Source organism: Rhinopithecus roxellana, chromosome 19, assembly GCF_007565055.1.
Source record: "Rhinopithecus roxellana isolate Shanxi Qingling chromosome 19, ASM756505v1, whole genome shotgun sequence".
In the NCBI taxonomy this organism is placed as follows: Eukaryota; Metazoa; Chordata; class Mammalia; order Primates; family Cercopithecidae; genus Rhinopithecus; species Rhinopithecus roxellana.
In genome coordinates, this window is record NC_044567.1 from 62401191 (window position 1) to 62426314 (window position 25124).

At 56.8% G+C, this 25124-nt stretch overlaps 1 protein-coding gene across 15 annotated transcripts in view; it reads left to right on the top strand.

Moving 5' to 3' along the window:
* Positions 1-25004, top strand: part of TMEM94 (transmembrane protein 94) — a 46970-nt gene extending 21966 nt beyond the window's left edge. The window contains exons 3-32 of one of the 15 annotated variants that reach the window (XM_030924162.1): positions 9990-10109; positions 10417-10544; positions 10830-10966; positions 12482-12684; positions 13321-13472; positions 13825-13927; positions 14138-14224; positions 15138-15254; positions 15606-15662; positions 15953-16057; positions 16207-16359; positions 16594-16803; positions 17383-17698; positions 17827-18000; positions 18395-18497; positions 18603-18820; positions 19565-19743; positions 19832-19970; positions 20229-20344; positions 20498-20597; positions 20920-21028; positions 21235-21424; positions 21672-21749; positions 22052-22137; positions 22712-22793; positions 23111-23259; positions 23380-23474; positions 23565-23658; positions 23849-24019; positions 24199-25004. In XM_030924162.1, the coding sequence (XP_030780022.1) occupies positions 9990-10109; positions 10417-10544; positions 10830-10966; positions 12482-12684; positions 13321-13472; positions 13825-13927; positions 14138-14224; positions 15138-15254; positions 15606-15662; positions 15953-16057; positions 16207-16359; positions 16594-16803; positions 17383-17698; positions 17827-18000; positions 18395-18497; positions 18603-18820; positions 19565-19743; positions 19832-19970; positions 20229-20344; positions 20498-20597; positions 20920-21028; positions 21235-21424; positions 21672-21749; positions 22052-22137; positions 22712-22793; positions 23111-23259; positions 23380-23474; positions 23565-23658; positions 23849-24019; positions 24199-24271 (4044 nt within the window). In that variant the 3' untranslated portion in view covers positions 24272-25004. Of the gene's footprint in view, positions 1-9989; positions 10110-10416; positions 10656-10829; positions 10967-12481; positions 12685-13320; positions 13473-13824; positions 13928-14137; positions 14225-15137; positions 15255-15605; positions 15663-15952; positions 16058-16206; positions 16372-16593; positions 16804-17382; positions 17699-17826; positions 18001-18394; positions 18498-18602; positions 18821-19561; positions 19744-19831; positions 19971-20228; positions 20345-20497; positions 20598-20919; positions 21029-21234; positions 21425-21671; positions 21750-22051; positions 22138-22711; positions 22794-23110; positions 23260-23379; positions 23659-23848; positions 24020-24198 lie in introns of all 15 variants that reach the window. The other 14 variants (XM_030924157.1, XM_030924158.1, XM_010387611.2 and 11 more) reach the window with 14 other exon arrangements.
* The last annotated feature ends 120 nt before the right edge of the window (positions 25005-25124 follow it).

The window sequence follows — 25124 nt, forward strand, 5'->3', positions numbered from 1 at the left end:
AGCTGTAACTATGGAAAGGGCTGTTGGCTTGGCTCCGTGCTGGGGAGTCGTCATGTGATTTGGGGGGTTCTTGTGGATGATGGGCTCACCCAGTGACTTGGGGACAAAGGACAGGTAGTTTGGGAAGAGAGCTGGGATTTGTGTGTCCCAGGGTTCCCCTTGATACTGGCAGTAGTGTTCAGGTTTCTGGGACAGGGGCAGTCTCTCCTCCATCTGTTCCTCTGTCTGTCCATATCCTAGCTGCATGGTGCCCCTCAGCTCACCCCGCAGTGGCCTCCTCTGAAGAGCAGGCCAAGCTCCTGCATCTGGCAGCATATCGGACAAACTTTCTCTTCTCAATGCTCCTGTTTCCTCCCTCCTTCTCTTTCCTCTCCTCCCCTCCCTCCCGCCCTTCCAGGGCTGCTGCCTCCTCCTCCCTCCCTGAATCTGCAGCGTGACTAGAAATAGGCTGAATTAATCAGCAGATTGAAGCTCTGCTCTGCTGTGCCGATTCTCCGCAGCACCCGGCTCCTTGCTCACACACTCTCAGCTGTCTCCATCTCTTCTCTCCTCTTCTTGCTCTCTCTCTTCACCCTCCCCGCTTTGAGGGAGGTGTTGGAAGTTCTTGCAGCTGACTGCTTGTGGCTCAGGCTCTGGCCCATGCTCTTCAAGCAGGCAGAGCTATGGATGCCCCATCAAGGCAAAGGCAACAAAGTGAGTATGCTAGCGGGGCTTTTATGCTTCTCTTTAAAATGCTGTGTTCTCTGCTTTGTGTGGGAGTCTTTGGGTTAGCGGTTGCTGTGAGCGTCCTGAAGACAATGCAAAATGGGAGGCTGCTTGAATGAGCATGGGTAGCCGGGACCTGGGAAGGGGACTGGGAATGACAGCCAGAAGGCCAGTGTGCCTGGGGACCTGCCAGCCAGGTACCCAAGTCACCCAGAGCAGGACTGGACCCAAGCCTCACAGGGGATACCCTGCCAAGGCATGTGAGGACCTGGGTTTCCATGCACAGGTGACAGTAGCTCAGGGCCAGGATGCCATCCCTCCTCAGGGCCAATGAAGGCATTTTGAAGGCACAATGAAGAACCACGTGGGGAACTAAGACAAGAGCCAACAGGGTGGGGAAGATTTTTTCCTAGGTCCTGATGGCTACAGGAGGTGGGGAAGAATGTGGGTGAAAGTGTTAAGGTCAGCATGAGCCAGGAAGAGGAGGAAGCAGCTCCGCTGGAGGCTCTGATTTGCCTGGCTGCAGACAGAGTCCATCTGTGTCTGGCTCAACTCAGAAGAGTGTGTAGTGGCTGAATCTCTGCTTCTGTGATTCGGGCATTGTGTGGAGTCCAGCTTTGTGTCCCTTCCATACCTGCACTGACAACAATAGTGGGGACCCAGAGAGGGGGCCAGGCTTGAGATGGAGTTTCACTATGTTGTCCAGGCTGGTCTCGAACTCCTGGGCTCAAGCGATCCACCCGCCTCGGCCTCCCAAAGTGTTGGGGTTACAGGCATGAGCCACCATGCCCAGCCAGCCAGTTCTAATTAGTAGTTATCTGCTATTGTCAAGGCTGAAGGTCAAAGTCTAAATTCATAACCTGTTTACCTGAGCCTAGGGGACCTTGATTCTGTTGCTCCTGAGACAGCTGGAGTAGAAAGGAGAGCAGCTGCTGTGCCCAGAACGCCATGCAGGAGCTCTGAAAGGGGACAGGGCGGCCGGGCGCAGTGGCTTATACCTGAATTCCCAGCACTTTGGGAGGCCGAGGTGAGCGGATCACGAGGTCAGGAGTTCGAGACCAGCCTGGCCAACACAGTGAAACCCTGTCTTTACTCAAAATACAAAACTTAGCTGGACCTGGTGGCGCATGCCTTTAGTCCCAGCTACTGTGGAGGCTGAGGCAGGAGAATCGCTTGCACCCAGGAGGTGGAGGTTGTGGTGAGCCATTGCACCACTGCACTCCAGCCTGGGCAACAGAGCGAGACTCCATCTTTTTTTTTTTCTTTTTTTTTTGAGATGGAGTCTTGCTCTGTCGCCCAGGCTGGAGTGCAGTGGTGGAATCTTGGCTCACTGCAAGCTGCGCCTTCCGGGTTTATGCCATTCTCCTGCCTCAGCCTCCCAAGTAGCTGGGAATACAGGCGCCTGCCACAATGCCTGGCTAATTTTTTGTATTTTTAGTAGAGACGGGGTTTCACTGTGTGAGTCAGGATAGTCTCGATCTCCTGACCTCGTGATCTGCCTGTCTCAACCTCCCAAAGTGCTAGGATTACAGGCGTGAGCCACCGCACCTGGCCAACTCCATCTTAAAAAAAAAAGAAAAAAAGAAAAATAGGAAAGGGGAGAGGGCCTGGGGCTTGGGGGTTTCGGGCTCTGGGTCACCTGATAAACCTGATGGAAGCGGCACAGGAGAGCTCAGGTGTGTCAGCTCTCCAAAGTGCCTTAGTCTATCCAGGTGCTCAGCTTCAGACCTCCAGAGCTGGGCCTGTTCAGTGGCAGACTCCTTGTGGTTCTGATTTGATGGATAGAATTCTTTCACCACCCTGCTGTTCCTCCAAATCCCCACGCCCTGCCAGCGTCCCCTTTTGATGATAGAACACAGAGAGCTGGCCGGGCGCGGTGGCTCACGCCTGTAATCCCAGCACTTTGGGAGGCCGAGGCAGGCGGATCACGAGGTCAGGAAATCCAGACCATCCTGGCTAACACGGTGAAACCCCGTCTCTACTAAAAATGCAAAAAACTAGCCGGGCGTGGCGGCGGGCGCCTGTAGTCCCAGCTACTTGGGAGGCTGAGGCAGGAGAATGATGTGAACCCGGGAGGCGGAGCTTGCAGTGAGCTGAGATCGCACCACTGCACTCCAGCCTGGGCGACTGAGCGAGACTCCGTCTCAAAAAAAAAAAAAAGAACACAGAGAGCAAGCCTGTGATGGGCGTTTGCTGCCTGCCTCTCCTGAGTTAGGACTTCCTCAGAGCTGTGTTGTTTTCTCCTCTTGCTCCGGTTAAGCCTGAGCAGTGAAAACAGTGGAATGGGGTTAGTGCTGCCTGAAAAGCATCCGTGTAATTTGAGAAGCAGGGCCTCCCTTCTCCTTGGCGTGGTGGGAGTTTTTAGTATGTGGGAAGCTCTGAGAATCTCATGTCACCTTTGGGTACTTAAGGCCAAGTTAGATTTTTTCTCAGCCATCTTGGCCCCAGGAGTCAAGAAAAGGCGACCTCAGCTTGTGGGTGTTAACCTGGATTTCTGTTTCTCAGATAATAAGAACTGTGCCTGTTCCTTTGCTATGCCCTGCCATTGGTGCCCAGGCACATTGGGTACCCAGCCTAACTCCATGCTTTGGGAAAGGCTGGCAGAGCCCAATCACCCACCAACCCATTCTGAGCTTCCTTCCAAAAGTATGAAGGTCTTCTGCTCTTATGTCACAGGTCAAAGCTGAGGTACAATGAGTAAGAAAGCAGGCCAGGCATGGTGGTTCACGCCTGTAATCCCAGCACTATGGGAGGTGGGAGGATTGCTTGAATGCAGAAGCTCAAGACCAGCCTGGGCAACATGGCGAAGCACCATCTCTACTAAAAATATAAAAAATTAGCTGGGTGTCTTGGCATCACCTATAGTCCCAGCTACTTGGAAGGCTGAGGTGGGAGAATGACCTGAGCCTGGGAAGTCAAGGCTACAGTGAGCTCTGATGGCACCACTACATTCCAACCTGGGCGACAGGAGTGAGACTGTCTCAAAAACACACTAAAAAAAACCCTAGCTGGGCATGGTGGTACACATCTGTGGTCTCAGCTGCTTGGAAACTGAGGTGGGAGAATTGCTTGAGCCCAGGAGGTGGGGGCTGCAGGGAGCCAAGATTGTGCCATTGTACTGCATCCATCCTGGGCAACAGAGCAAGACCCTGTCGCAAAGGAAAAAAAAAAATACGAGCAAGAGAGAGCAGTGACTTGACCCTTAACTCAGACCCCTTGCTGGAGAGGGAGGTGAACGTCTGGGCAGTTGGGTAAGCTCAGTTGAAGGCCGCAAAGAGCAGCCTGGCCCAGAACTCTGGGTCCTCACCGCAGTGCTGGCCTGTGCGGGCAAGCGATTCCTTTGGGCGGCATGTAATTACAGAATGGCTTATTTTTCCTCTACTATGCTGTCTTTAATCACCAGTCTGGAGCTGGTGTCCCTGGCCAGACATAACATGCGGGGGCAGATGCACACAGACAGCTCTGTAGGTGCCCTGCCCGGGAGCATCTGCTACCCTCTGGCCCATACCTCCCACACCTGGAGGGGAGCAGAGCACAGCTTCAAGGTACCTGGGGTAGAGACAGCAAGAGAGCAGATGATGGCCAGGCTGGGTGAGGAGGTCCTGGCTGCTTGGAATGAGGCAGCGGGTGTCAGGACAACTACCATGTGGCTCACGGGAATCAATGAATGTCTAAGATCTTCAGGCCTGACCAGAGGAGGGACACCTCCCTGGCTCTCTGACTACTCCTCTTAGCCTTTTCTCTGCCTTGCTGGAAATTGTCACCCTCCCGAGTGTGGTCCTCATTCTAGGCCGAGCATCTTCCCAGCCGTGTACAGTTGCCCGGTCCTTCCTCTCTTTCTCCCTCCCAGTCTCCATGTCTTGGGTGGACAGCCTTCCCCCTCTGCAGGCCAGCTCTTCCTGCCTCCAATATTTTCTCACTTGATCATGTCTGGAGGCCAGGCCCAGGCATGGGTCATTCTGTCTTGGGAACACTCACATCCATCTCTGTGGTGAGGAAGCTCAGAAGGCTGAGCCTGAGGGGAAGGCACTGGAGGCCTGGGGTCTCTGTGTACAGCATCTGTCTCCTAGATCCTCTTCTTCCCTGGGGTGGAAGGAGCAGACATCTATGCCCACAGACAGGAGAAGGCCTATGGTCTCCTCTTCCTGTTTCTCTTCCTCCCTTACAACCCTCCCTTAAGCTTTCCTTCCCTCCATGTCAGGAGCTCCGGGAGGCAGTAGGACAGGTACAGGCATTGATTTGCTGTGGCCCATGGCTTCTTTGGAAGGCCTCAAGATCCTTGCCAAAGGGGGGTGGGTTCGTTGGAGCACAGTATTTACCCATGTGGGGATGTGAGGCCCCCGCCCGGAAGGCCATTTCTTTCTGAGCTGAAATAACCAGTTTATCCCCTCTGGGAAGAGGCAGCTCTTATCTTTCTAATCCCCCAAAGCCACTGTGGAGAGCAGGATTAGGGGAGATTTAGGCAAGGGAGCTGGGGAATCCTGGGGCCAGGCCCACTTTGGAAGCCAGGCCCTGTCCCTCAGGCCAGCACTGGGGGCTCCACTTGGTTGCATCCTGTGGCAGGGGGACAGCACCCCCGTGCCCAGCAGCCACTCTTAGTTATGGGATGTGTGCCCTGCCAGGGCTGAGGCTAAGTTGCCGAGGAGCGGGTATGTGGAGATGGGCAGGAAGGAGTAAGTCCAGAAGGCTAGAGGGCATAGCCAGGGCAGGACTCTGGGAGACAGAACTGTGGGCAGCAGCATAGGGGGCAGGGAGGGCAGTGAAACGAGGCAGCTGGGGTCACCAGCCCCACAGTCTGTGGCCGAGCCTCCTCCATGGCTGCCCAAAATCCCTTTCCTGGTGCCTGAGGTCTAGGGATTCACTCTGCTTGCTCAGGAGGTTTTCCGGATGGAAGCTCACATGGATGCTTCTCAGGTGGCCCTGGAAAGACTCACTTCTCCTTCAGGCGCTGCCCTCCATGGGGCTCTTCTTTGTCCCAAGGCCTCAGAGCTGGGGTGTGGTGGCTAACACCTATAATCAGAGCACTTTAGCAGGCTGAGGAGGGAGGATTGCTTGAGGTCAGGAGTTCAAGACCAGCCTGGGCAACATATCGAGGCCCCATCTCTACAAAAAAAAATGCAAAGGGCCAGGCGCAGTGGCTCATACCTGTAATCCTAGCAGTTTGGGAGGCCGAGGCGGGCAGATTGCCTGAGCTCAGGAGTTTGAGACCAGCCTGGGCAACATGGTGAAACTCCATTTCTACTAAAATACAAAAAAAAATTAGCCGGGCGTGGCAGCGTGTGCCTGTAGTCCCAGCTACTTGGGAGGCTGAGGCAGGAGAATTTCTTGAACCCAGGAGGCAGAGGTTGCAGTGAGCCGAGATTGTGCCATTGCACTCCAGCCTGGGTGACAGAGTGAGACTCCGTCTCAAAAAAGAAAAAAAAAAAAAGCAAAGAAAATTAGCTGGGTGTAGTCCCAGCCACTCCTTAGGCTGAGGCAGGAAGATCGCTGGAGCCTGAGAGGATGGATGCATGTCCATGGCACTGCATCCAGCCTGGGCAGCAGAGCAAGACCCTGTCTCAATTAAAAAAAAAAAAATATATATATATATATATATGTGTGTGTGTGTATATTTGTGTGTGTATATATATGTGTATATATGTGTGTGTGTATATATATGTGTGTGTATACGTATGTGTGTGTGTATATATATATAATGGGATTCCCTTTATCCTCAGAAATTTTGGTTCGGTAGGTCCGGAGTGGGGCCTAGACATCCACATTTTTAAAAGCTGTGGTGTCTCAGCTACAGATTTTGGGCTGACAGTCCCGATTAAGGTGAAGCCTTGACTAAGCTGCGGAATGCCTCGAGTTGTTCCTGTTGCTGTTGCATTGGGATCATTGCATTCATTCATTCATTCATTCAGCAAGTATTCATTGAGCTTGTGTGTGCCATGCACTGTCTTAGCAGTTGGATGGTGAGAGTGTGTGGAAATGGAAGAATTCGGAGCCTGTTTTTAAGGGATTTGCAGTCTGGCAGGACAGCAAGGCGTGTCAATCTGTGATTACAGTTCTGTAAGTGCAGGCTGCAGGCCAGGTTGCCCAGGACACCATTGACATGTAAACCTCCCCTGAAGTGCAGCCCTGGGTTTTGGGAAAATGTCCCAGAGGAGGTGATGTTTGAGCTGAGTCTTGAAGGAGAAGCAAGAGTTGTTTGGGGTGGGGCACGTGTTTCTGGCTGAGAAACACATCAAGTATATGAACATGAGCTAGAGGGGCTCGGCTCGTGCCAGGAGGAGCAGGAAGGGAGGCCAGAGAGGCTGGCACATCTGAAGGGCCTCCAGGAGCACACGCAGGAATTGGACTTGATTTTAAGGGTAAATAGGTCATTTGACCAATCAGGCATGCCCTGCACTGGCCAAGGTGTTCCAGCGGGTTTGGAAAAGTTAGAGACAGCGTGGGGTAGAGTTTGGGCAAGCATAAGGCCAGGGTTTGGAATGTTCTAGAGGTGATTGGGTGAGACAGTCACTATGGGAGGAAAGGTGACTCTGGCAGTAGAGCCAGGTGGCAAGTTCCAGTTTTTTGTTTTTTTGTTTTTTTTTGAGACAGAGTTTCACTCTTGTTACCTAGGCTGGAGTGCAATGGTGTGACCTTGGCTCACCGCAACCGCCACCTCCCGGGTTTAAGTGATTCTCCTGCCTCAGCCTCCCGAGTAGCTGGGATAACAGGCATGTACCACCACACCCAGCTAATTTTTTGTATTTTTAGTAGAGATGGGGTTTCTCCATGTTGGTCAGGCTGGTCTCGAACTCCCGACCTCAGGTGATCCACCCACCTCGGCCTCCCAAAATGCTGGGATTATAGGCGTGAGCCACCACGCCCGGCTTCTTTTTTTTTTTTTTTTTTTTTGAGACGGAGTCTTGCTCTGTTGCCCAGGCTGGAGTGCAGTGGCCGGATCTCAGCTCACTGCAAGCTCCGCCTCCCGGGTTCACGCCATTCTCCCGCCTCAGCCTCCGGAGTAGCTGGGACTACAGGCGCCCGCCACTTCGCCCGGCTAATTTTTTGTATTTTTAGCAGAGACGGGGTTTCACCATGTTAGCCAGGATGGTCTCGATCTCCTGACCTCGTGATCCGCCCGTCTCGGCCTCCCAAAGTGCTGGGATTACAGGCTTGAGCCACCGCGCCCGGCCATTTTGTTTTTTTGAGACAGAGTCTGGCCCTGTCACCCAGGCTGGAGTGCAGTGGTGTGATCTTGGCTCACTGCAACCTCTGCCTCCCGGGTTCAAGTGATTCTCATGCCTCAGCCACCCAAGCAGCTAGGATTACAGGCATGCGCCACCATGCCTAGCTAATTTTTGTGTTTTTAGTAGAGACGGGGTTTCACCATGTTGGACTGGCCAGGCTGGTCTCAAACGCCTGACCTCAAGTGATCCACCTGTCACAGCCTCCCAAAGTGCTGGGATTATAGGCGTGAGCCACCATGTTTGGCCCGAGTTCAGGTTTTTGGACATATTGACTCCTAGGTCCCTGTGAAGCAGCTATAGGCCCATTGAGCAGACGGATCCACATTCAGGGTAGTGGACAGACTTGAAGTAAAATAGGAGTTGTAGGCTTGTTGGTGGCATGTGATCCATGACTGTGGATGAGGTTGCTCTGGAAACCTACAGAGGTTGGTAACGTGTCCTAGGTGGCCTGTGGGGTAGACGGATGGGGAAGAACAGTCAAAGGAGAAAACAGGAGAGAAGCCAGGAATGGGGGAGTCCTGACAGGGAGAGGCTGGGCCACAAGGTCGCCTAAGATAATGTGGTTGGTCCCTGCGTCGTCGGGGTCTACCCCATCCACACCATGTCCCACTCATCCTTGGTGAGATGGGAGTGTGCCTCTGCACAGTCCTGCCCTGGGAATAGCTGCCTTTTTTTCTAATATTTTAGTGTTACAATGTCCTCTCTTTCATGAAATGGTAGTTACAGAAGATGGTGGGTTTTTTCCTTCCCTGCCCCCTTCTTCCCTCCCTCCGTCACTCACAGAGTTTGTAGGTTTTTTCCTTCATGTCTTTCCTAGGAACAATGAAATGCTAGCATCTCTTTTTTTTGTTGTTTTTTGAGACAGGGTCTCATTTTGTCATTTAGGCTGAAGTGCAGTGGCACAATCACAGCTCACTACAACCTTGACCTCCTGGGCCCAAGTGATCCTCCTCCCAAAGTGCCGGGATTACTGGCGTGAGCCACCACGCCGGGCCAAAAGATAGCATCTCTATGTTAGTTTCCCTCTCTCCATTTAAAAACAGATATAGGCCGGGCGCGGTGGCTCAAGCCTGTAATCCCAGCACTCTGGGAGGCCGAGACGGGCGGATCACAAGGTCAGGAGATCGAGACCATCCTGGCTAACCCGGTGAAACCCCGTCTCTACTAAAAAAATATAAAAAACTAGCCGGGCGAGGTGGCGGGCGCTTGTAGTCCCAGCTACTCGGGAGGCTGAGGCAGGAGAATGGCATAAACCCGGGAGGCGGAGCTTGCAGTGAGCTGAGATCCGGCCACTGCACTCCAGCCTGGGCGACAGAGCGAGACTCCGTCTCAAAAAAAAACAAACAAAAAACAAACAAACAAACAAACAAAAAAAAAACAGATATATTTTAGGCCAGGCGTGGTGGCTTACGCCAGTAATCCCAGCACTTTGGGAGGCCAAGGCGGGCAGATCACTTGAGGTCAGGAGTTCAAGACCAGCCTGACCAACATGACGAAACCTCGTCTCCACTAAAAATACAGAAAATTAGCCAGGCGTGGTGATGTGCGCCTGTAATCCCAGCTACTCGGGAGGCTGAGGCGGGAGAATCACTGGAACCCAGGAGGCAGAAGTTGTAGTGAGCCAAGATCACACCACTGCACTCCAGCCTAGGAGACTAAGCAAGACTCCATCTAAAAAAAAATAAAATTGTCCATACAATCAAAGGCTGGCCCCCTTGCAATAAATTGGGGGATCAGTGGTGAGCGCAGGCTGGGTGGGCAGGGAGCTCGCTGGTAGCAGTGGGGAAAGTGAGTTGGGGAACATGGAATAAAATAAAAAGTTGTTTTGTTTTTAAACTTGGCTGTAAAGAGTAGGGTAGGAGGCTGTGCACTTGAACAGTTTGTAATTTAGTGGAGATGGACATGGTCACAACTTGAGGGGCCAGAGCTGGTAGGGGAAGAGATGTGAGGATCCCAGAGGAGGGGAAGGATGAAGGGCCAGGGAAGGGGAGGGTTGGGGCCCGCGTGCCTTGCACAGCCTCGGCCTGGCAGTGACGCCCAACGCCTCCTGCTTGCCTGTAGGGCGAGCCTCCCTCGGCCCTGGGCCTGTCCACGCGGAAGGCCCTCAGCGTCCTGAAGGAGCAGCTGGAGGCAGTGCTGGAAGGACATCTCAGGGAGCGGAAGAAGTGTCTGACCTGGAAGGTGAAGCCTTTTCTCGGGACCACCAGGGCCCGGCTGAGATGGCAGGGAAGTGAGAGGCCCCTTCTCAGGACTCTGATGCACTGTCACCCTGGATGGTGTGACCCAACTGAGGCCTCATGAAATGTCAGAAAGAAGCCAGGGTTCCCCTCAGAGTGGCTCCTGAGCCTGCTTGCTGCAGGAGCCCAACAGGATGGAGGCTAGCCAAGGTCAAAGGGAGGGGACCAAGGCGGTCATGAGGGCTGGGGAGGGTGCTGGGGGAGGCGGCCAGATTGGAGTGGGACATTGTCCCCTCACTGTCCCTTCCCAGGAGGTGTGGAGAAGCAGCTTCCTCCACCACAGTAACCGCTGCTCCTGCTTCCACTGGCCGGGGGCCTCACTCATGCTACTGGCTGTGCTGCTGCTGCTGGGCTGCTGTGGGGGCCAGCCGGCTGGGAGGTATGCACCCAGAGGCTGCTCCCCAACCTTTCCAGCTGTGCTGTCCGTCCTGCTGCAACACCTGGGACGGCCAGGGCTCCAAGGGGGGCTGTCACCCCCAAGCTGCTCCTGGTATGTAAGGGAACCTCCTCAGTCCCTTGACGGGTCAGAGGCCTAGCTGGTGTCAGGGCACCAGAACAGGACACTTTCCACAAGGGACTGGGGTGGGAGGGAGCTGTGGCCCAGGGGCTGCTGGGTGGGCAAGCCCTCACTCCCTGTGGGTGCCCCTCTCTTTCCTCCTGCCAGCCGTGGGGTGGGGCTGGTGAACGCCTCGGCCTTGTTCCTGTTACTGCTTCTCAATCTTGTGCTCATTGGGCGGCAAGACCGGCTGAAGCGTCGGGAGGTAGAGCGGAGGCTGCGAGGGATCATTGACCAAATCCAAGGTGAGGTCAAGGGTAGGAATATTGGTGGGAAAAGAGGACCGGACATATCAAAGCCCTGAGGGCTTCCCTCCTGCACCCCAGCACAGACGGGTTGCCTGTGGACTTGCAGGGGCTGTTGTCATCTGGGAAGTTAGAAGGATGCCCACCCTCTTTTGAGCAGGGCAGTGAGAGCTGTGGGATGGTGGTGGGTGCCCAGGCAGAGGCTGGGCAGGCAGGAAGGCCAACGGTGGCAGGTGGGCCTGCGGGCTGGCTCGTGTTGGGAAACTAACAGGGAAGACCTCTCACGCGGCAGGAGGATGGTTGAAGTTTTCTTGTTCAAGTCCATCTTGTCTGGTGTACTGTGCTGGGAGACATGGGGAGGTGGGCAGAGATACCTGCAGGAATTGCGGTGGGGTAGGGGGCTGGGAGCCTGAGATGGAGCAGCCCAGTTCCAAAAGGGAAGGGAGTTGCTTGGATTTCTGCTTGGCCTTTCATTCAGGCGGTGTTTATGCAGCTTGGCTGCGGATTGAGGGTTGTTGAGGCTCTTTTGAGGGACGGTGGCTCCTGCTGTCCAGGGGCATGTCCAGGGCAGGTGCTGTGGGAGCAGCAGCACCCGCTCATGAGACTTTCCCCAACAGAACTGGGTAGTGGACATTTAGATGCCAAGTGAGAGTTTGTCCTTTCATTCTGAGATGGTTAGTTGCAACCATGTGCCAGGCACTGGGAGTGCAATGCTGATGGCAAAAGATGGGCCCTGCTTTCCAGAGCTTCGTCTCCTGCCCAGGAGCATCAGTGGCTCCCTCTTGCTTATGGAAGCCATCCCAGAGGCACACATGGCCTCCCAGAGCTTCCCACACAGGCCCACCTTCCTCTCCAGCCTCTTCTCTTCCTCCTCATTCTTACATTAAAACTACTCACCAGTCCTAGGCCCGCTGTCTATCAGCCTCTGCCTCTGTGCCTCTCTCCACTGTTCTTTGCTGGTGAGCTTCTCCCTCACTCATCTCCAGCTGACAAAATCTCACCCATTCTTCTAGGCCCATCCCCAGTAATTCCTCTTCCAGGAAGACATCTCTGATCGCCCCAGCAAATCGGTTTGCTCCCTCTTCTGGACTCCTGCAGCACAGGGATCTTTGTTAATGCTTAGCCGTGTTTGCCTTGTTTGGAGTTATCTGTCCATATGTCTCATCTGCCCCACTGGGTTCAGGCTCCTTGAGGAGCCATGTTGTTGTCTCCACCTTGGACCTCTCACAGACCCTCCACAATGTTTGTGAAGTGTATCTGAATGGGATGGGGGTACAAAGAATGACAGCTCCAGGTGTTGAGAGGAGGTAGAGGCTCTGGGGCTGGAGTGGCCAGGTAGGGCTTTACAAGGGAGGCGTCCTTGAAAGCAGGGAAGTGTTGGAACGAGTGGAGGGGTTTGCCATGGACCTCCTAGGAGACGAAGTGGGCAGACAGTGCTCCAGAGGTGCTGCTATATCTGACTGGGGTGCAGGGCCATGGCCGAGAGGGTTGTTTCCCTCTTTCCATTCCCCTCAGATGCCCTCAGGGATGGCAGGGAGATCCAGTGGCCCAGTGCCATGTATCCAGACCTCCACATGCCCTTTGCACCATCCTGGTCCCTGCACTGGGCCTACAGAGACGGACACCTGGTCAACCTGCCAGTCAGCCTGCTGGTTGAAGGAGACATCATAGCTTTGAGGCCTGGCCAGGAATCGTTTGCTTCTCTGAGGGGGATCAAGGTAACTTGAGGCTTTCCTTCTCCCCTGGAAATGCGGTGGGAGCATCCACAGGCAATAATGGGAGGGTCCTCAGACTTCGTCCTGAAGCTTCCTGGCCAGCTCATTGGCTTTTTGGCAGAGGCTCTGGGACATCTTCCTCCACCCTACTGTTTTTTTTTTTTTTTTTTTTTTTGAGACAGGGTCTCACCCTGTCGCCCAGGCTGGAGTACAGTGGCACGATCTTAGCTCACTGAAGCCTCTGCCTCCTGGGTTCAAGTGATTCTCCCACCTCAGCCTCCTGAGTAGCTGGGATTACAGGCGTGCACCACCACACCTCACCTGGCTAATTTTTGTATTTTTTGGTAGAGACAGGGTTTCGTCATGTTGGCCAGGCTGGTCTCGAACTCCTGACCTCAGGTGATCCACCTGCCTCAGCCTCCCAAAGTGCTGGGATTACAGGTGTGAGTCACCACGTCCAGCCCCCTATGCTGTTCTTTATTCTCGCTAAGAGTCAAGTCCCACAGGCCCTGCCCCAGTGGACTCTGGGCTGATGGCGCCTAACCCCAGGGAATGTCTGTACTTAGCTGAATTGTCCAGGAAGAGTGGCCTCTGATAGGACCCTCTCATTGCCCCCACTCTCCCACTTGCTGCCTGCAGGATGATGAGCACATTGTCCTGGAGCCGGGAGACCTCTTCCCCCCCTTCTCCCCTCCACCCTCACCCCGGGGAGAAGTGGAGAGAGGGCCACAGAGCCCCCAGCAGCACCGGCTTTTCCGTGTCCTTGAGACCCCTGTGATTGACAACATCAGGTAGGGGTGCCGCCCCGCCTCCTGCTGTCCCTGGTGCCTTCCATGAAGAGGGGATGAGATGACAAGGAAGGGTCCCATTCATCTCAAGGTTCTTTTGAGGCCAGGCATCTCCTTAGGCTCCTGTCTTTAGCATCTTGTGAGAATTCTTAGACTGGGTGCTGCCCTCTCCCAATCTCTACGCTGAGGGAACAGCTCTGGAGGTGAACATGGGCTAGGGCCAGGGCAGAGCATGGAACCGCAGGACTCACGGTGCTTGAAGAAGCGGTATCTGGCAGAGAAGCCCAGAATCCTCCCAAGTTGTAGGTTTCTGGCCTCTTTGCCAAGTGACACTGACAGTCACTTCTTTCTGCAGGTGGTGCCTGGACATGGCCCTGTCCCGACCAGTCACTGCCCTGGACAATGAGCGGTTCACAGTGCAGTCGGTGATGCTACATTATGCTGTGCCTGTGGTCCTGGTGCGTGCAGCAGGGCTGCGCGGGGTTGCATGGGGCAGAGGAGAGGGCTGGACGTGGCGGGGGAGTCTCAGGGCCACTCACGTGAGCAGGAGTGAATGCAGAGGGTCGCAGAGCGAGCCAGCCTGTGGAGTAGCAAAGGAAGGAAAACAGCAGTGCCTGTGATGCTCTAGAGGGGTGGGGTCAAGGCTGTGCCTCTGCTGTTCCCAACAGGCCGGCTTCCTCATCACCAATGCCCTGCGCTTCATCTTCAGTGCCCCGGGGGTCACTTCCTGGCAGTACACCCTCCTGCAGCTCCAGGCAAGGACCGTCCCGTCCTCTCTGTCATGCTTCCCTCCGACCTGCAGGGCTGGCTCTTCTCCTAGTATCCGGGCTGTCCCCTTCCTCTCTGCAGCCCAGAGGTCCCCTTAAGCTTCAGGTTAAGAACACCTCTTTCCAGCCAAGCACGGGGACTCACGCCTGTGATCTCAGCACTTTGGGAGGCCGAGGCGGGCAGATCATGAGGTCAAGAGATCGAGACCATCCTGGCCAACACGGTGAAACCCTGTCTCTATTAAAAATATAAAAATTGGCCGGGCGCGGTGGCTCAAGCCTGTAATCCCAGCACTTTGGGAGGCCGAGACGGGCGGATCACGAGGTCAGGAGATCGAGACCATCCTGGCTAACACGGTGAAACCCCGTCTCTACTAAAAACTACAAAAAACTAGCCGGGCGACGTGGCGGCACCTGTAGTCCCAGCTACTCGGGAGGCTGAGACAGGAGAATGGCCTGAACCCGGGAGGCGGAGCTTGCAGTGAGCTGAGATCCGGCCACAGCACTCCAGCCTGGGTGACAGAGCGAGACTCCGTCTAAAAAAAAAAAAAAAAAAAAAAAAAAAAATATATATATATATATATATATAAATTAGCTGGGCATGGTAGTGCGCGCCTGTAGTCCCAGCCACTCAGGTGGCTGAGGTAGGAGAATCACTTGAACCCGAGAGGCGGAGGTTGCAGTGAGCCGAGATCACGCCACTGCACTCCAGCCTGGCGACAGAGCGAGACTCCGTCTCAAAAAAAAAAAAGAACACCTCTTTCCCTTTTTTCCATTCCTGCCTGCGAGAGAGCTGGCCCTTCCTGCCCAGGGAATGGCCGTGGGGCCAGGGCAGCCCTTCCCTTCCCTCCTCCCCAGACCCAGAGCTCAAGAGCCGTCTGTGTGGTCCGCTCCTTCCCAGGTGAATGGCGTCCTGCCCATCCTCCCCCTGCTCTTTCCAGTCCTCTGGGTTCTGGCAACCGCTTGTGGAGAGGCCCGTGTCCTGGCCCAGATGAGCAAGGCCTCACCCAGCTCCCTGGTAGGTTCTTCCAAGGCGTCTGGGGGAAGTGACAGGAACAAAAAGAGGGAGTTGGCGGTGCCAGAGGACAGGGGCAGAAGTCCAGCCTCACTTTGGGCTCGGCGTGTTGGTCAGCCTGGGCAGCTCTCCAGGCCTCAGGCCCTCTCCATTCCAGGAGGGCCCCTAGGCCAGGCCCTGGGTGTGGGTGAGAGTCTACCCTGGCTTCCACCAGGTGGGGAGTCAGGACGGCCCGGGCCCTTTACCAAAGGGGTTGGGAGCCCCGCTGGTGTGGGCCCCACCTCTGCCAGCTTGGAGAGACCTGTGTGAAGGCGGCTTTTTCCTCACTGAGGACCTCGCCCTCTCTCCGTGCAGCTGGCTAAGTTCTCAGAGGACACTCTCAGCAGCTATACGGAGGCTGTCTCCTCTCAGGTACAACGCTGACCCGGGATGGCTTCTCTTGCAAGTCCCTAGAGCCACAACCCTGGGACTCCCCTGTTTTTGGCCTTAAAGCCTCCAACCGGGCTCTTGGAGCCCCATGTCCACCCGTTACATGTGGACATAACCTGGGCCTGTTCCCATAATGTGTGCACGCCCTGCCCTAGAGAAGTGCCTCTCCACCCCAACTTCGTGGTGCTCCCCTGTATTTCCCCCTAGAGGCCATCTCCAGGGAAATGAGGCCGAGCCCTAAATGGCCTTGCAGACTTCCTCTCTCTCACCAGGAAATGCTGCGCTGCATTTGGGGCCACTTCCTGAGGGTGCTCCGGGGGACATCACCAACGCTGAGCCACAGTTCCAGCCTGCTGCACAGCCTGGGCTCCGTCACGGTGAGGGTGGGCCTTGCGGGGAGGAGGCACCTGTTGTGCCCGCTCTGCTCTCTGGCTGGGCCTGGGCTGCCCACCTGCCGCTTGAGTGGCCCCTGGGCAGGGTGGGCCAATGCCAGGCTCCTTTCCTATCCCAAACGCTTTCCATGCAGGTCCTATGCTGTGTGGACAAACAGGGGATCCTGTCATGGCCAAATCCCAGCCCAGAGACTGTACTGTTCTTCAGCGGGAAGGTGGAGCCCCCTCACAGCAGCCATGAGGACCTCACCGATGGCCTATCCACCCGCTCCTTCTGCCATCCTGAGGTAGAGGAGGAGGTACGGCCGGCTCCCATGGGCCCGACTCTGGGCCAGGCTGTTTAGCCTTGGAGCCTGGCCAGGGAGGGTGAGGTTTAGGAGGGCGAAGGAGGGTTCAGCACCATTAGGATCTGCTTCTGGGCAGGTGAGGTGAAGACAAGGCAGCCAGGGGACCTAGAAGCATCCTGCCTCCCCGGGCCATGGGAGCCACTGGTCCTAGCCTGTGTTCCTCATTCTCTTCAGCCCCATGAACGAGACGCCCTTCTGGCTGGCTCCCTGAACAACACTCTGCACCTTTCCAGCGAGCAGGAACGTGGTGACTGGCCTGGCGAGGCTCCCAAGCCCCCCGAGCCCTACTCACACCACAAAGCGCACGGCCGCAGCAAACACCCATCTGGCTCCAACGTGAGCTTCAGCAGGGACACCGAGGGTGGCGAAGAAGAGCCCAGCAAGGTGAGGGGAGGAGGTGGCGCGGGGTAGCCACGCCCTCAGCCACAGGCCGTCCTGGCCTCCCTGGCCAGCCTGGCACGACAGGGTCTGAAAGAGCAGGCGTCTCCGCCCTCCATCCCAGCACCTCCAGCCTAGGCCAGTGGCCCCTGAGGCCCTCCCTAAGTCTCTGCTGCGAAGTAGGCGGAGCCTCCCCCACCCTTCCATTCTTGTGGTTGCAATCACTGGTGTCCCTATTGGAACCTTCCAAACACACACAGCCCGGGGCTCCCTCTCAGAGATATTCCCTGGCCACAAAAGATCCCTCAACTGTGTCCCCTTTGGTCTGGCCACCCCTCTTTTTGGCTCCTGCCAGTGTCATGAGATATATTAATAGTTCCCAGAAGCAGACAGGAGCCCAAGAAGGACAGGAAGCGGATTTCAGGAGGGAAGGGAGTGGAAGAGAGTGAACAGGAGCTCTCTCTTGGGAAGGGTGCATTTCAGGGGCAGGAGACCTCCCCAGCCTTACGAGGTGGGCGGAGCCAGTGCTGGCTTCCCCGCACCCTCTCCCGGGAGGGCTGAGGCTCCCGTCCATGTTTCCCCCAGACCCAGCCCGGGATGGAGAGCGACCCCTACGAAGCAGAGGACTTTGTGTGTGACTACCACCTGGAGATGCTGAGCCTGTCCCAGGACCAGCAGAACCCCTCCTGCATCCAGTTTGATGACTCCAACTGGCAGCTGCACCTCACCTCCCTCAAACCCCTGGGCCTCAATGTGCTGCTGAATCTGTGTAATGCCAGCGTCACCGAGCGCCTGTGCCGATTCTCCGACCACCTGTGCAACATCGCCCTGCAAGAGAGCCACAGTGCCGTGCTGCCCGTGCATGTGCCCTGGGGCCTCTGCGAGCTTGCCCGCCTCATTGGTATGGGCCCCTGTGGCAGGGGATGGCTGGCTGGACCTGCCTCCTAGAAGAGGTCCAGTACCGACTCCTCATGGGACTTAATGGACCTGGCATGGCATGGCCCTAAGTTCCTGTTCCCTGCCCTGCAGGCTTCACTCCTGGGGCCAAGGAGCTCTTCAAGCAGGAGAACCACCTGGCGCTGTACCGCCTCCCCAGTGCCGAGACAATGAAGGAGACATCACTGGGGCGGCTCTCCTGTGTCACCAAGCGGCGGCCTCCCCTCAGCCACATGATCAGCCTCTTCATTAAAGACACCACCACCAGTGAGCCCTGGCTACCTCGGCCAGCATCAGGCCAGACCTTCCAGAGCTTGGCAGGGGGGCTGTACCCAGCTCCACCCATTGCTAGGGAGGCCTGGGCAGATGAAAAGTAGACTGATTCCAAGTGCTCCACTGTGGCAGGGGCTGGACCTGGGGACCAGGGCTGGGATGGTGTTGACTCCAGAGGCCGGGATTGTCCAAAGGATGGGAATATGGTGTCTGCATTCCAAGCCCAGTGGCATTGCAGACCCTTGTTGATCGTGAGTCCCAGGGAGTCTCCTCCTCTGGCAGGGGTCCTCAGCGTCCTTCTCCAGGACAGCAGTGTGTTGTCTGTCAGGTCAGAGTGAGGGCTGGGGGCTAGTTAGTGACACTCAGGGTTTGAACTCTGTCCCCCCAGGCACAGAGCAGATGCTGTCCCATGGCACCGCTGATGTGGTCTTAGAAGCCTGCACAGACTTCTGGGACGGAGCTGACATCTACCCTCTCTCGGGATCTGACAGGTGGGTGAGGAAGCATGTGCCAGCAGCAAGAGCAGACACTCTGCCGGGGCACCTGCCCTCCACAGGCAGGACCGCTCACCTCACCTCCACCTGCTTCCCCGGCAGAAAGAAAGTGCTAGACTTCTACCAGCGAGCCTGCCTGTCTGGGTATTGCTCTGCCTTCGCCTACAAGCCCATGAACTGCGCCCTGTCCTCTCAGCTCAATGGCAAGTGCATCGAGCTGGTACAGGTGCCTGGCCAAAGCAGCATCTTCACCATGTGCGAGCTGCCCAGCACCATTCCCATCAAGCAGAACGCCCGCCGCAGCAGCTGGAGCTCTGACGGTACCTCGTGCGTCTGTCCAGCGGGGCTGGTGCTGGGGCTCCCTTGGGCTGCAGAAGCCCAGGAGCAGGGAGGGCTTCTGTAGGGCGCTGGCACCCCCCACAGCAAAGGGTGCAGTGGCCGCAGCCCCAGGCTGGGGTGCCAGTGTGGCACTCTATCCAGTGACATGGGGAGTCCCTTAGTTTCCTCCCTTATCAGCGGGTGCTCACTTGGCCTGCCTCACTGGTTGGTTGTGATGCTCAAGTGGGTAACATGTATCAGAGTGCTTTCCTGGGAAGTTACCAAGCAGCATTCATAGAGCATTAGGCTTGGCAGAATCAGACAGGAGACCAGGTCTCTCACCCCGCCAGTGCAGAGGGGCCCAGAAGCTCCACCACACCACCCCATTCCCACTAGACACACACACTTCCCGGGTTTTTTCAACCCAAGAGACCGTGAATTGAAGCCATTGCTGAGGGTGGGGCCGGTCCCCCAGCCCTGGAGTAGGGCTGGGCAGAAGCTGAAGCCATGCCCTGTCATGGCTCCCAGCTCGGATTCAGCCACCTGACTGATGCATACCTTTCATTGTCTTTTCTCCTGTGTCTGTCGGCTCCTTCGTGTGTCTTGGCTGTGTGCATCTGTGGCTATGTGTGGTCCCCTGGGGCCTGTGTGCTCCTTGATTTGGGTGTGGCATCTGTGTGTGTGGCCCTGGGCTGGTTCCTGGGTGTCCTGATCGGGCTGTGTCCTGTGTGTCCTGCCTGAAGAAGGGATCGGGGAGGTGCTGGAGAAGGAAGACTGCATGCAGGCCCTGAGCGGCCAGATCTTCATGGGCATGGTGTCCTCCCAGTACCAGGCCCGGCTGGACATCGTACGCCTCATCGACGGGCTCGTCAACGCCTGCATCCGCTTCGTCTACTTCTCTTTGGAGGATGAGCTCAAAAGCAAGGTGGGGAGAGCCATCCCCTCTGCCACCACTAACTCTGTCTCCCATGGGCTTTTGGACCCACATGTTCACGGCCGTCTGCCTTTCACAGGTGTTTGCAGAAAAAATGGGCCTGGAGACGGGCTGGAACTGCCACATCTCCCTCACACCCAATGGTGACATGCCTGGCTCCGAGATCCCCCCCTCCAGCCCGAGCCACGCAGGCTCCCTACACGATGACCTGAATCAGGGTAAGGGCAAAGGCGTGGGGTGGGGACGGGGTGGCGGTGGGAGGATTCCCCTCCTCAGAGCCACAGCCAGGAAGAGCCTCCCAAGAGCCCTCCAGATAAATACATTCCCTTGGGAAATGGCTGTGATGTCCCTGTGGGAAACAGTAATCAGCAGGAAGGAGTGGACACAGAGGCAGGAAATTCTCTGCCATCTGCAGGGCAAGGACAGGGCCCCAGAAGGCTGGCCCCAAGGTGAGGGAGAGGCTTTTGTCCCCACAGTGTCCCGAGACGATGCAGAAGGGCTCCTCCTCATGGAGGAGGAGGGCCACTCGGACCTCATCAGCTTCCAGCCTACGGACAGCGACATCCCCAGCTTCCTGGAGGACTCCAACCGGGTACGATGGCAGGATCTGTCTCACGTGTTCCTGTAGTGGTCCCATAGCTGGTCCAGGGTAGAGGTAGAGAGGTAGTGGGCAGGTACATGAAGGGGAGGGATGGAGGGATGCTGATCCCCATCCTGAAGCCACTGGCATCTCTGCTTTCTCCAGGCTAAGCTGCCCCGGGGTATCCACCAAGTGCGGCCCCACCTGCAGAACATTGACAACGTGCCCCTGCTAGTGCCCCTCTTCACCGACTGCACCCCGGAGAGTGAGTGCTGTGGCCACGGGTACTTGGGCAGCCTGGTCCCTGTGGCTGCGCTCTGCCTGGGCCCAGGCACCCTGTGGGCTCTGGAGGGATGTAGGTTTTCCATGCAGGGAGTGAAGAAACCTGGGCTGGGGTCAGCTGGGGAATCTTGTGGGTTGGAGTCAGAAGTGCCAATGTTCACATGATCCCGCTGCTGGGGGTGGGGTTGTTTCAAAGAGGGGCCTACCTCCCATTGCCTCCTGCTGTCCTGTCCCATGGGTCTCTGCCCAGTGCCCACATGGCGCTCTGCCTGCCTGACTCTTGTGCCCTCATATGCTGTCCTCAGCCATGTGTGAGATGATAAAGATCATGCAAGAGTACGGGGAGGTGACCTGCTGCCTGGGCAGCTCTGCCAACCTGCGGAACAGCTGCCTCTTCCTCCAGAGTGACATCAGGTCAGGGCGGGACCCTGGAGCCTGCGGGCCAGCCTCTACCTCCCACACCAGAGGGTCAGATGGGCCTGTATGGGGCTGGGGGTGTGTACCATGGCCAACTTCCCCTGGCTGGGACCAATGCACTTGGGCACGGTGGGAGAAGAGGGTGGGGTGCCCAGTCCTGTGGGAGATGCAGCTGAAGGGTATGTGTCTCCCACCCTGAGCAGCATTGCCCTGGATCCCCTGTACCCGTCCCGTTGCTCCTGGGAGACCTTTGGCTATGCCACCAGCACCAGCATGGCCCAGGCCTCGGATGGCCTTTCTCCCCTGCAGCTGTCAGGGCAGCTCAACAGCCTGCCCTGCTCCCTGACCTTTCGCCAGGAGGAGACCATCAGCATCATCCGGCTTATCGAACAGGTGGGTGCTTTGGCAGGCAAAGGAGGAGAGACGCAGGACCCGCCCAGGGTGGGAGTAACAGCACAGGACCTATCTGGGGGACCTCATGCCCCAGCCCTCCGAGTGGGCTCTCCCAGGCAGTAACATTCGCCTCTGCTCCCCTTATAGAAGCATCCTGGGAGTCTGGCTCTTGGCTGAAGTGTGTCACCTGTTGGGCCTGGGAGAGGACAGGCAGACCCAGCCATAATCTGTCCCTCTTGGTCCCTAGGCTCGGCACGCCACCTATGGCATCCGTAAGTGCTTCCTCTTCCTGCTGCAGTGTCAGCTGACTCTCGTGGTCATCCAGGTGAGGTGGGGCCCGCACAGGCATCACCCCCGTGCCACTCGCCCCTTCACTCAGGGGCTAGCAGAACATCTGAGGAGGGAGGCTGGGGGTAGCAGTACAGTCAAGGGGCCCCCAGAGCCCTGTGAAGCCCCTAGGCTTTTGGAGATGACACTCGCTGGCAGAACAGTATTCCCTCCGGCCCCACTTCCCTCTGGCAGGATGTGAGCATCTATCTGGGCCTGGGGCAAGGGAGCTCGGGGGCTCCTATGCCCTTATTATTTGCCTGAATCGAACTGTGGTTCTTGGCTTCTTTCCTGGTTTAGTTCCTTTCTTGCCTGGTCCAGCTGCCGCCACTCCTGAGTACCACTGACATCCTGTGGCTGTCCTGCTTTTGCTACCCTCTGCTCAGGTGAGATGCCATGCAGCTTCCCCACCCCCCAAGCCCAAGCTGGAGGTGTCTGGATGTCACTGTGCAGCCCTAGGAGCCCAAGGTTCTGGAACTGCTCAGGGCTCACCTCCTCTGGTACAGGAGGCATGGAGGGAACCCCCTTTGTCTTTTTTTTTTTTTTTTTTTTTGAGATGGAGTCTCACTCTGTCACCCAGGCTGGAGTGCAATGGTACAATCTCTGCTCATTGCAACCTCCGCCTCCCAGGCTCAAGTGATTCTTCTGCCTCAGCCTCCTGAGTAGCTAGGATTATAGGTGCCCACTACCACGCCCGGTTAATTTTTGTTTTTAGTAGAGTTGGGGTTTTGTCATGTTGGCCAGGCTGGTTTTGAACTCCTGACCTCAAATGATCTGCCCGTCTCGGCCTCCCAAAGTGCTGGGATTACAGGTGTGAGCCACTGCCGCCCAGCCTTTGTTTTACTCCATCCCCTCGACAGACTCGACCTCACACGCAAGACTCCCTAGAGGCTCCCTCTGTGAGAATTGAGGGACAGAGGGTCATTGTCACCATCCCTCTATGTGATCTCTGCTTTTCAGCATCTCTCTGCTGGGGAAGCCCCCCCATAGCTCCATCATGTCTATGGCAACAGGGAAAAACCTCCAGTCCATTCCCAAGAAGGTAAGCGAAGCAGACCCTGTGAGCCTTGCAAGTGAGCATGGAAGGGACAGGGTTGGGGGAGGAGAGAGGGGCTAATCTGGAAGGCTCTGGATGGGAGACTTCAGCAGAACTGGGAAGCTGGCACTTGGTTCCTAGTCTTCCCCCAGATCAAAGAGGAGGTGGCGGCACAGAGCTGGGAAAGACCCTTGCTGGGGTGTGAGCTCCCTATACCCTAGGCCTGACCATTTACTAAGAGCCTGTTGAGTACGTGGAAGAGCTAGGAGCAGCCGGCAGAGGGGCTGTGCGCCCCAGGAGTGACTGGCCTTGTTCCCCGGCAGACCCAGCACTACTTCCTGCTCTGCTTCCTGCTCAAGTTCAGCCTCACCATCAGCTCGTGCCTCATCTGCTTTGGCTTCACACTGCAGAGCTTCTGTGACAGCTCCCGGGCCGGCAACCTCACCAACTGCTCCTCCATCATGCTGCCCAGGTGGGTCCCAGCCCCAGAGATCCACCCACCGCCTGCCTCACCTCAAGGCTTCCTCCCTCCCCACCCCAGCCTACCTCCCTGCGGCCCCAGAGGGGCTGAGCCCATGCCTCACTTTGGCAGCAACGACGACAGGGCTCCAGCCTGGTTTGAGGACTTTGCCAACGGACTGCTGTCGGCTCAGAAGCTCACGGCCGCCCTGATTGTTCTGCACACTGGTGAGAGGGCTCCCTGGGAGGGTGCAGATGATGGTGGGAGAGGAGCCCCACTGTGGAATTCTGACCCCCACATCGCCCCACTTTCCCCAGTCTTCATTTCCATCACCCATGTGCATCGCACCAAGCCCCTGTGGAGAAAGAGCCCCTTGACCAACCTCTGGTGGGCCGTGACAGTGCCTGTGGTGTGAGTATTGCTAGGATGGAGGGCAGAGTGCGGGCTGGGGAGGAGAGGGGCTTCTGCAGGGCTAGGATTGGAGGGCGGGACCAGGGCCAGAGGTTTAACTGTGCCCTGCCTGAGCTAACTGCTGTACTGGGGAGAGCAGGGAAGGAAGCAGGCAGTGTCAGGGCTCACACGGGGCTGCCGCCTCCCGCAGGCTGCTGGGTCAGGTGGTCCAGACGGCCGTGGACCTGCAGCTGTGGACGCACAGGGACAGCCATGTCCACTTTGGCCTGGAGGACGTGCCCTTGCTGACATGGCTCCTGGGCTGCCTGTCCCTGGTCCTTGTGGTGGTGACCAATGAGATCGTGAAGCTACATGAGATTCGGTGAGCTGTCAGCAGGGCGCCTCCCTCTGGGCTCAGGCATGTTCCCTAAACCAGTCACTCCCTTGGCGACACTCCCCCACCTTTCCGCTGCTCATCCCTCCCTTCTCCTCTGTTGTCCTGCCCTGGCCCCCGGTCTAAGGATTGTTGCCAACCTGTACTTTAATCTCCTGCCCCATCAGGGTCCGAGTCCGCTACCAGAAGCGACAGAAGCTGCAGTTTGAAACTAAGCTGGGCATGAACTCTCCCTTCTGAGCCACTGGCTATGGCAGCCGTAGTTGCCCCCATCCCAGGGGCTAAAGCCAGACCCATTTCTGAACAGGGAAGTTGGTATCATGAATGTTTCCGGGTTTGCTCCTGCACCCGTGGCACTGGAAGCCCAGCTCCCCGTGTCAGACCCCGCTGTCTTCCTGGGCCCTGGGGCTCACTGTGGAGGAGCTGACGGCCTGGGCCCTTGGCCAGTCCTGGCTCTTCTCTGGGCCTCACCAGGGACACTCTTGAATGTATGGCCTCAGGCGCTCCCTAGAGGGGCCCTCAACCCCCTCGCCTGTGGGCTGCCCCCTTGGGGATCCCTTGCCCCCCAGTGCCTCTGCTTGTGGGTCCCTGGACATGGCCTTGAAGCGAACCTTCTTTGGAGAAGCAACAGCAGCAGCCTTGGCCAACATGTCCAACTCCCAAGGCTGCCGTGGAGGGCAGGGTGGTGGTGCTTGCCTGGATGTGGCCTCGAGTGCCTCCCCTCCCTCCCTCTGCGGGGGAGTCTCCCGCCTGAACCTGAAGATGGAGCAGGGCCCCGCTTCGCCCTGGAGCCTCTTCCTGTGCCTGGCTCAAGCTGGCTGTCTGTCAGTCTCGGGGAATCTGGCCCAGGTCTCCTCAGCCTCTGCCCCAGTTCTGGGAGAAGTTTCTACTGGTGTATATTTTTTACTGGAAATGAGCCTTTTAGGAATGAATGTAGACTGGTTTGTATTAAAATGTGTCAATTGCTAAGAAACACCTGTGGCTGGTCTGTAAGGCCACTGCAGGGTCTGCCCACCCACGGCGGTGGCTGGCAAAGGGAGGCCTCAGCCTTCCTCCATCTACGCTGGTGGGTCCCTCAGGTCTGGCTCAGGTG